This window comes from Austrofundulus limnaeus, unplaced genomic scaffold, assembly GCF_001266775.1.
Source record: "Austrofundulus limnaeus strain Quisiro unplaced genomic scaffold, Austrofundulus_limnaeus-1.0 Scaffold100, whole genome shotgun sequence".
Classification (NCBI taxonomy): Eukaryota; Metazoa; Chordata; class Actinopteri; order Cyprinodontiformes; family Rivulidae; genus Austrofundulus; species Austrofundulus limnaeus.
Genome location: NW_013952502.1, coordinates 838,596 through 849,522, shown reverse-complemented (window position 1 = coordinate 849,522; position 10,927 = coordinate 838,596). Strand labels below are relative to the sequence as shown.

At 39.4% G+C, this 10,927-nt stretch overlaps 2 protein-coding genes across 2 annotated transcripts in view; one reads left to right on the top strand and one right to left on the bottom strand.

Moving 5' to 3' along the window:
• nom1 (nucleolar protein with MIF4G domain 1) overlaps positions 1-7,840 on the top strand; it is a 10,952-nt gene extending 3,112 nt beyond the window's left edge. The window contains 9 exon segments of the mRNA XM_014013346.1: positions 193-221; positions 802-1,189; positions 1,299-1,409; positions 3,267-3,437; positions 3,672-3,793; positions 3,913-4,045; positions 6,168-6,299; positions 6,407-6,516; positions 7,326-7,840. Coding sequence (XP_013868800.1) covers positions 193-221; positions 802-1,189; positions 1,299-1,409; positions 3,267-3,437; positions 3,672-3,793; positions 3,913-4,045; positions 6,168-6,299; positions 6,407-6,516; positions 7,326-7,503 — 1,374 coding nt within the window. The 3' untranslated portion in view covers positions 7,504-7,840.
• A 1,545-nt stretch (positions 7,841-9,385) lies between these two features.
• mnx1 (motor neuron and pancreas homeobox 1) overlaps positions 9,386-10,927 on the bottom strand; it is a 3,328-nt gene continuing 1,786 nt past the window's right edge. The window contains exon 3 of the mRNA XM_014013345.1: positions 9,386-10,390. Coding sequence (XP_013868799.1) covers positions 10,100-10,390 — 291 coding nt within the window. The 3' untranslated portion in view covers positions 9,386-10,099. The remainder of the gene's footprint in view (positions 10,391-10,927) is intronic.

Sequence of the window (10,927 nt, the reverse complement as noted above, 5' to 3'; positions counted from 1 at the left end):
ACAGTTGCACATACTGTATTATTCAGAAATTTAAGATCCATGGGAATGTAGCCAACCTCCCCGGATATGGCCGCAGGAGGAAAATTGATGACAAATCAATGAGACGGATAATACAAATGGTAACGAAAGAGCTCAGAAAAATGTATAAAGAGATTAAAGGTGAACTTCAAGCTCAAGAAACATCAGTGTCAGATCACACCATCCGTCGTGTTTCAGCCAAAGTGCACTCAATGGGACACGACCAAGGAGGACGACCATTGTTGAAAACAAATCATAAAAAAATCCAGACTGGAATTTGCTAAACTACATGTTGACAAGCCACAAAGCTTCAGGGAGAATGTCCTCTGGACAGATGAGATAAAAATGGAACTTTTTGGCAAGGCACATCAGCTCTATGTTTACGGAGGGAAAAATGAAGCATATCAAGAAAAGAACACTGTCCCTACAGTGAAACATGGAGGAGCCTCCGTTATGTTCTGGGCCTGCTTTGCTGCATCTGGCACAGGGGGTCTTGAATCTGTGCAGGTTACAAAGAAATCTCATGACCATTAAAGGTTTCTAGAGAGAAATGTGCTGCCCAGTTTCAGAAAGCTTGGTCTCAGTCACAGCTCATGGGTCTTGCAACAGGACAGCTAAAAACGCTCAAGAATGGCTAAATAGAAAACATTTGACCATTCTGAGGTGGCCTTCTATGAGNGTGACATGTTCGTACGAACCCTTTGTACGAACAAAAGTAAGAGAAATTTAGGATAAGAATATGAACATGTTCTTGCATGAGGCCCAATATCTTTCTGATACTAGTAACTTATGTTTATATGTTTTAAACAAAATTAGTAGCTGACGTCACATTTTGTTCCTTTGCCAGGTGGGAGCCCATTTTCTTGAGACGGTTGTCCGCAAGTTTGACGAAGTGTACAGAAGCTCCTGTGAGGGCAAAGAGTGCGAGAACCTGATCGCCATCGTCGCGCACCTCTACAACTTTCAGGTGGTGCATTCAGTCCTCATCGTCGACATCCTGAAGCTGCTGGTGGGAACCTTTACAGAGAAGGATATCGAGCTGGTTCTGTTCATGCTGAGGAATGTCGGCTTCAGCCTGAGGAAGGACGACGCCCTGGCTCTTAAAGAGCTCATCTCTGAGGCTCAGCGTAAGGCCAGCGACGTGGGGTCAAAGTTCAAGGATCAGACCAGGGTAGGCAAAAGAAAAAATCTTTTTTTTACCTCTTATGTATAGAAAACTGTCACAGCGTGGCATTCGTGTAGGTTACTCACTTGTGTCACATTTGTAAACTTGTCCCAAGGTTCGTTTCATGCTGGAAACCATGTTGGCTTTAAAGAATAACAACATGAGGAAGATCCCAGGATATGATCCTGAACCTGTGGAGAAAATGAGAAAACTGCAGAGGACTCTGGTGGGTGTACTGGGTTTGAGTTTTTGCTTTACATAAGGGGAAATTTTTCAWTCTGGTAGTATCAAACTGTACCACCAGGTGGCCCCAGAGCTCCACCTACACGTGAACAAAACTGTTGGTACCCCTCGTTTGATGAAAGAAAAGCTCATATTGGTCACAGAAATAACTTGAATCTGACAAAGTAATAAAAAATTCTATAAAAATGAACAAATGAAAGTCAGATATTGCTTTTCAGTCATGTTTCAACAGATTTTTTTTTTCAAATAAAACTCATGAAACAGGCCAGACAAAAATGATGGGACCCCTGAAAATAATGTGGCCAAAGGGACATGTTAAATCAAGGTGTGTCCACTAATTAGCATCACAGGTGTCTACACTCTTGTAATCAGTCAGTGGTCCTGTATATAGGGCTACAGATACTCACTTTGCTGTTTRGGGACATGGTGTGGACCACTCTCAACATGGACCAGAGGAAGAGAAGGAAAGAGTTGTCTCAGGAGATTAGAAAGAAAATTATAGACAAGAACGTTAAAGGTAAAGCTTATAAGACCATCTCCAARCAGCTTGATGTTCCTGTGACTACAGTTGCACATACTGTATTATTCAGAAATTTAAGATCCATGGGAATGTAGCCAACCTCCCCGGATATGGCCGCAGGAGGAAAATTGATGACAAATCAATGAGACGGATAATACAAATGGTAACGAAAGAGCTCAGAAAAAYGTATAAAGAGATTAAAGGTGAACTTCAAGCTCAAGAAACATCAGTGTCAGATCACACCATCCGTCGTGTTTCAGCCAAAGTGCACTCAATGGGACACGACCAAGGAGGACGACCATTGTTGAAAACAAATCATAAAAAAATCCAGACTGGAATTTGCTAAACTACATGTTGACAAGCCACAAAGCTTCAGGGAGAATGTCCTCTGGACAGATGAGATAAAAATGGAACTTTTTGGCAAGGCACATCAGCTCTATGTTTACGGAGGGAAAAATGAAGCATATCAAGAAAAGAACACTGTCCCTACAGTGAAACATGGAGGAGCCTCCGTTATGTTCTGGGCCTGCTTTGCTGCATCTGGCACAGGGGGTCTTGAATCTGTGCAGGTTACAAAGAAATCTCATGACCATYAAAGGTTTCTAGAGAGAAATGTGCTGCCCAGTTTCAGAAAGCTTGGTCTCAGTCACAGCTCATGGGTCTTGCAACAGGACAGCTAAAAACGCTCAAGAATGGCTAAATAGAAAACATTTGACCATTCTGAGGTGGCCTTCTATGAGCCCTGACCTAAATCCCATTGAGCATCTTTGGAAGGAGCTGAAACATGCTGTCTGGAAAAAGCACCCTTCAAACCTGAGACAACTGGAGCAGTTCGCTCATGAGATTCAGATTCAGGTTCAGTTTCAGATTTATTCGGGTCCCAAAAGGGGCAATTAATGTTACAGCAAGTGCATAGTACTTACACATACAAAGACATAATAAAAAAGTTCCAAAAGTTAAAAAAACATGTATACCAAAATTTTTAAAAGGTTATAACAAATAAGATACAATACAGTGCGCCAAAACACAACAAATATAAATCAGTGAACAGTTACTGCCAACATTGGTATCATTGGTAACAAGGAGCCCCAACATTCAGATGCAAGTCCTCCTACTTTGTCCTGCATTAAAAAGAGAAATGGCTATAGGGATGAATGAATACTTGTACCTGTTATTTCTGTTACCATTGTGGGTTTTTCTTTCATTAAACGATGGGTACCAACAATTTTATCCACATGTAAGAGGCCTTTCTTCATTCTGTTTTGTACCTTTTTACTATGAGTTTATGTGACCAGTTCTTGGTGATTGTGTGATGCTTAGATCCACAACAGTTCAGCAGGCAGTGACCTGAAACTGAGGGTCTCTTTGGAAAACCTCTTGAAAGCAGAGAAGGTGGGCCGCTGGTGGATCGTTGGCTCATCGTGGAGTGGAGCCCCCATGATCAGCAAGCAAGAAGACGCAACCTCACAGAAGAGGACTGCTGAAGGACAGGTGGGGGCGCGGTATCACAGCAAACTGAGAGACCCACCAATTCAGAAAGTCATCTTTTGGCTGTTAACATGTGCATGGTTTAAGAAATATCGTATTTTATCATTGATTTCTTTTAGTAACACATTGATCTTCATAGTGTCAAAAACAAGCTCATTTACTTTAATGGCGAAATTATCCTGCAGGCTTGGATCACAGTGATTTTGATTGGCAGTTGTAATCTTCCTTCTCCTTCAGTTCAGCAGCAAAGTCCTGGAGCTGGCCCGGAAACAGAGGATGAACACAGAGGTCAGGAGGAACATCTTCTGCGCTCTGATGACCAGTGAGGATTATCTGGATGCTTTTGAGAAACTGTTGAGGTTTGTTTATGTTTTTAAAACTTATCAAATCAACAACGTTATTTCTAGAGGATCTAAATCCACATGTATAGATTATTATTTTTATTTTAGTGTTTGCTTGTTTTTTTGTCTGTATGAAGGATGGGTCTGAAAGACAAGCAAGAACGGGAGATTGTTCATGTTCTGATGGACTGCTGTCTGCAGGAGAAAAGCTTTAATGCGTTTTATGCCGTGCTCGGAGAAAAGTTCTGCCTCCAYGATCGCCGCTTCCAGGTACTGTAACTGAGAATAAATACTAATATAATTAGGAAGTAAAGTTTATGTATGTAGCAACTTTCATAGATAGAAAATCACAAAGTACTCCACAATAAAAGCAAGACTATGTTTATCACATCACATTTATAAAAGTACAACATATTAAAAAAAACAACTTAGATGTTTTTTTAAAGCATTGATAGAATCAAGGCTGTGTAYAGATTGGGGCAGTGCTTTCYACAGTTGGGGTGCAGCTGCTAGGAAAGTTTTACAAACTTGTTCATCCTTTTAAAATTTTATTGTAAAAACGTTATCGAAGAAGTTGAGCATCAAAATCAGGGCTTTTTATTGCTTTTTAATGATTGTCTACTGATGTGATCTGAGTGGCCTTCAGTTCACCTCTGCAGTGTGGGAGCTTCTAACACCTCGTCTTCCGGTTTAACTCAAACTGTGACTACAAACAAAGAGGCAGAGAACACACATGAAAGCCTCGTAGGCCACCAGCTCATATCAGAGACCGCTGGCCATTGTCCTCATCAAAGAGATCAAGTTGGCGTTGCTGGGAATGTTTGCTGTTCACGTGTAAACCGGATGAGAGAGTCACCTTTATAAAACGGTTACCTAATAGGTCAACAACTGTTTCTTAATCATCCTTTTTCTTTAAATTAAGTAAAAGGATTGTTCAAAGTTTAATTTACCATCAAGAGTGAATTATTCACGGTTTGAGCATGCAAAGTGTTCAAATGTGAGGAATATATATTTTGAGGCACTATTCTTCCCAAATGGCTTTAATTAATGTCTGTTTTTAATCAGTTAATTTAGATCAGTTCTGACAAATTCCCTCAGTATGACAGATTATCAAATCAAGACAGTGATGAACCAATATTTTCTGATGTATTTTGTGACATTACAGTTTTTGTCTGTCTGGATATTCTAGCCTGGTAAAAACCAGACCCTTGTCCTTCGCTTTGCTTCATACGAGGGTCTGGACTCTCGGCCATAGAGAAGCGATTCTTGCTGGAGGCGGAGCCTCTGCTGAAGTTTAAAATGATTGGATCGGTTGGCGGCGACATATGTGTGCCAGCTCCACTGTGAAGGAGGCTAAGCTAAGAAGCTAACCGGAAATTGCGTGCGCTGTAAACAACCCTACTGAGAGGAGAGAAGTACAGAGCTGAACAAGACGACTGTAAATGAGAGCTGCTGCTTTGTCAAACAAATTTATTTTAATTTGGAAGCCTTATCAACACGGACTTGCTTCATTCACTTCCTCCACTGCTGTATGCTAAACTAACTAGCAGACACTGCGCAGAAAATCAACATCGTTCAAAACTCCGCCTTCTGTTTGCTGATTGGCCCAGGTAAAATAAACTACAAGCAGACACTGTGCAGAAAATCTAAGTTCTGTTCTCTGATTGGCCCGGACGAAAATTCTCCCGATGAAATCCTTGTCTCTGGGAGAAGTCCCAGACGGAGCAGTGAAGGGAAACTAGAATTGAGCGACACTGTGTAGGAAGGCAAGGGCCAGGCTAGGATATTCTAGTGGATTTTATTTTATTTTATTTTATTTTTCCTTCAGTTTCTTATAAAATAACATTTGGCACCAACATATTTTTTCTGTTCAGGATTTTCAATTTTTGCATTTTCATAGTAAATATAGAAACATGACAGCACTTATTGTAGGTCACAAATATTAAAAATACTGTATTTTATCATTTGTAAAGTTAGTGAATACTCATATTTTAAAAATCTACACTGATATTTTCACTTTAGTTGTTAATCCAATGTTGAGAGTATTTAGGAGGATAAAGCATCACAATTTATGACCCTGCTGGTATTTTTACTTATTCAATCTCCTTTTCTATAACAAAGCACACGATTGTGATACAACTTTATGATTCATTCATTTTTGTTAGTTCGTTACAGTGTTGTTACCAACAATCTGTTTAATGGTTATTTAATACACTCTACTTTGACACATAAAAAAATAGATTAGTTTTGTATACAACATGGATCTACTTCACTAAACTCACTGTGGATACTAACAATAGCAGTATGTGAGGGTAATTCAATTAATCGCAACATTTTGAGGCAAAGCTGTATTTATTTAGTTTAGTTTATTAATAAATGTCTGTGTTTTTAGATGACCTTCCAGTTCAGCCTGTGGGACAAGTTCAGGGAGCTGGCCAACCTTCCAAGCTGCTCCTTTAACAACCTGGTCCAGCTGGTGACCTGCTTTCTTCAGAGGAAGTGCCTCTCGCTCTCCATTCTCAAAGTGAGTAAATAAAACAGCTTATCGTGGCGCAGCCACCTCCGTGTTTCCTCAGTCAGTGACGTAAATTCATCAAAAGATATTCTTTAACCTGCGCAATGTCCTTGTAGGTGATAGAGTTTGGGGAACTGAATAAACCAACAGTTCGCTTCTTGCGACAAGTGCTGACCAAACTGCTAAAAGAAACAGATCCTGATGAGCTGGTCAGCATATTTGGGAGGTAAGGATTCTTTATTCTCCCGTGTTTTTGAGACTTTTTTTCCCAGCTATCATTATTTTTACAATATTAAACAGTGAAAACACAGAGTACAACCATGACAACAATCATCAGAGGGTCTGATTTGATACGGTACAAATTAAAAATGTGACTCATCACTCTGAACCGAGGATTAAGACCCAAAGTGGTTGTGGAGAAATGGGAAGCTTGGTTAAAACGTTTGCAACAATTGTATTTTGTCAAAATATAATGTTTTTTGTGGGTAGTTTAAATGAAATATCTAAAATCTAATCTTAAAGAGTTTTTGATGCCTTTTTTAAGTAGTAGTTACAAATTATGGTTTTGAGCAGAAAAGCTTTTTATTTTTTGTCATTTTTCTCTGTGAGTTAGCTAAGTTTATTTTATTTATTTACCTTTTCCCAGCTGGTACTGTTTAAGGTTACATTTTAAAAATGACATCAAAAATTCCTCATTAGAATAAGCTAAAAACAGGATTCAGATCAAATACCAGTGAGTTGTCCTGATTAGGGCGACAAATCAAGGCATATCTGTGAGCCACTCATATCATGAATAATCCAGGTATGTAGCTTTAAAAAACAGAAATCTAAAAATGTGTTTTAAATTTGACCAAATTGTCAGATTTATTGCCATCTGGATCAGAATGGTTTAAAAAGCTGAATCATCACAAATCATTGCTGCTAATATGTCTGAAAGATCTATTGTACTTTATGAGCAATATAACTTGTCAAAGTGCTCATCTCATTGAAAATCTAAAACCAAGTCTTTGTTCCTCTTTGTTTATCATCCACCAGGATTTCAGGAATTCCCAATCTTGGAATGCTGCGGGAAGGAATGAAGCTTTTCATCAGTCACTTCCTCCTGAAGAACGCCTCGTCGCAGGGACCAGCTGAGCAAGCAGCAGTTCTGTCGGAGCGCGCCCAGATCGCCACCAAAGCTATGGAGGCAAAAGAGACCAAGCTCAAACTGTAAAACGCACACACACCTCAGGAAGCTAAAACGTTGTGAAACAAAAGGAGGCTTATGAGGACACGACTCCTCCAAAATCAAACAAAAATGACAAATTTTAATCTTTTTTAACAGCATATTTGTTAAAGTCTACTGTATAATATTTGAATATTAAACTTACTGCCTTTGCTATGAATAACTCGGTGATGATTTGTTTCAAACATTATTAAGGCTGGTCGTTTTTTTTCTCTCATTTGTTAATAAAAACAGGAAGACATGCCTCACCAGATAAATACATATTTGAAAGGTTTTTTGTTTTTCCTCATTAACTGAAAACAATAAACAGGTTTTTCCTAAATCATTAAACTTGTCTTTTTTCCCCCAAGACTTCTTGGAGTCCAACTGTTATCATTCATGGATTTTTATTTGTTTGACTTGACTAGCTTTAAAAAAAAGTATAAAGCAAATTTAATTTAAACTATATTCAGTGTAAAAAATCCGCCTGTTTAACTGTTTTGTTTTTTTTTTGTATTTTTTTTTTCTCTTGCACATGAGGAACAGTTAAATGTTTACCCACCCTGGTGAAATGACCCGGGGACACTGAATCTGGCCTGCTCTGTTTGCTCGCCGACACCAGGATATATTCCCACATGGCGAACATAGCGGAGTCATTCTGTTACATTTGATACTTGCTCCTATTAATTAGCTCTGTTGGCGTGACCTGTATCTGTGTTCAAGCCAGAGCGTGGGTGGCCCGGGGTCAAGAATTGGTCACAAAGGTCACCGAAACGTTCATCACTGGTTTACTGAGCAGTCTGCTGCTTGATGGAGCTCCGAGGTGTTTTCTGGAGATTTCAAAATGCAGCAGTGTTTAATTTGCTCAAGGACTCAAACCTATTCAGTTAAAAACAATTTTGATTAAAAAAAACAGGTAATTTACCCCTGTCAAAATTCTCCTGGTTATAGACGAGCAAACGTCTACAAAGCTGAGGGAAAGCGATTCCTTTAAGTTTACCTGGTGACCCTCAGTTGAACTTTAATTCAGTCTGCTAAAGCAAACAGATGGAGATAACCAACAGATCACTCAGTAATCCTGTTACACATCACATGAAATCACTCAAATGCTGCTGTCAAATAACGTTGATCACAGTAACATGAAAAACAGGTGAGTCGGGTTCTTGTGCTGAATAATGAGCAACACACTGAAATCATCTTATGTTTTAGAAAACAAGGTTATAGTCATTTTGGTAAAATTTAGAAAATAATGTGCAGCTTTTTGTGAGATTACATTTTAAGCCTGTGTCATGAATAACTCAGCTACTACCACATCCGATTTGAGCTCAATACTCTATCTGCAGTTGATTAGTTACACACATTTTAGCTTATTGTGGTGCCCATTTCAGCCAAATCATCTTCAAAATCTAATCATTTGTAAATAATCATCCAGTGAACAATCTCTGAGGGTTTTGTTAAAATCAAATTGGTGGTTTATTTGATATTTTGCTAACAGGTTGATAGAATCGACCCCAACAGGTATTACTGAAGTTTTAAGCAAAGTTTTTGCACACTGAGTAAATTTTTGAAGTGTTTGTTGTGGAAAACCTCTCAGCCGCAGCCTTGCCAAATTTTAGGTCAATATACCCAAAATGGACAGAATTATGGCAATTTTTGTGTCAATTAAGGTCAGCTGGCTGCAGTGGATATCTTTAATTGAGTTGGGTCCAAAAGTTAATCAGTTGTAGATGCACATCCAATGATTATCTCCTGAAGGTTTCATTAAAATGCGCGCAGTAGATTAAGACATACTTTGTGAACAGACACACACACTTCAATTTTTCTCAAACAGCTTGTGCCAAAGCGCGGACCTGCTTCATTTGAGTAGTGACATTTAAATAAATCTCACAGCATTGTAATATAGTTTATTTTTCTCATGACATTTTGAAAGTGCCCTGCAGAAACCAAAGTGTTGCTCCTTTTTTAAAACTTGTGACTAAGAGGAGCCTGTTGCTGCTGTGGTGTGAAATGTTTCCTCTGTCTGCCTGACGCTCGCTGTTTGCTCTCACTGCACGTTTGCACAGATCCGACAGCGCATTTAACAGTAATTCCCATGACCCGAGCTGTCAGAGCGAGGAGAAGAAACACACGGCTCCAACACCGCCAGTAAATCATCAATCCGGGAACAATATTCCTTTAAAACAGAAAGAAATGCGCCAATATCTGAATCTAAAGCATGTATTTTTCTTTTTTTGAAAAATGTTTTATTACACTTTCTTTGCGGCAAGAAATCATATTTTTCCATGCATTGGTAGGAGCGATTAAGAAATACAGAATGGAAATAAAAATGTTACGCGTTATTTGACGCACTGCTGTTAATTTAAACAGAACGACTGCTGCTGAGACTTTATTAATCCTGATCCTTTCCAGCTCCATGCAGCCTGCTCCTGCTGGGTAAGAAAACTGCAATCTCTTGCTTTATTGTTTGACAACAGAGTCTATTTTGAACGGTTTTTTTCCCCCCGCCCCATAACAAAAATCTCGCTTTACATGCAGCTGTATTTGACAGCGAACCTCCCCCACCCTCCTCTTCCTCTGTCCTGGATCTTCGCCCCGTGTTTTTGCTTCAGGGTTGCGGGCTGATGTCGCTGTTGTGATGCCGCTCGTCGTCCGAGGAGCACTCCGAGGAGTTGTAGAGGAAGCTGTCGCCCTCCTCCTCCTCGTCGCTGTCCCTGAAATCTCGGATTCTGCCGTTTTTTGAGTCCGTTTTGCTGTGATAATCCGACTGTTCGAGTCCGTCGGCTTTTTCCTGGCCGCTCTTGGTGCCTTTCTGCTTCTCGGCCTCCTGGGCGGCCTGCTCTTTGGCCTTCTTGCTCCTCTTCCATTTCATGCGTCTGTTCTGGAACCAGATTTTAACCTGGGGAGAAGGGAGAGGGACGGATTAATTCCGGATTAATTCACTGAGCCATCGTGCAACACCAATAACTGTCAGACGGTGCACCTTGTTGTAGTATCAGCCTCCACATTTTTTTATTTTATTTATTCTCTCCCTTTAAAGGATGCTGTTTTTCGTTCTTCTTTTATGTCTTGTCTTCTTAATTTTATTTATTTATTTATTTATTTATTTATTTATTTATTTATTTATTTATTTATTTATAAAATGTTTCTAAGAATAACATTAAATCAATTCATCAGATTTCCCTCTGGGATCAATAAAGTATTTTTGAATTTGACTTTGAATCGAAATAGGCGCTAATGGTGCGTAACCGTGCGTAAAGGTCACCAATCCTCCTGATTCTGGGGGTTTTCGATGGTGTAATCACTAGAAACTTGGTTGTTTTTTAAAATCAATATAAGTTGAAAATATATTTTAAACTTCCCGACCCCGGATAGGCGGAAGAAAATGGATGGATGGATGGATGGATGGATGGATGGATGGATGGATGGATGGATG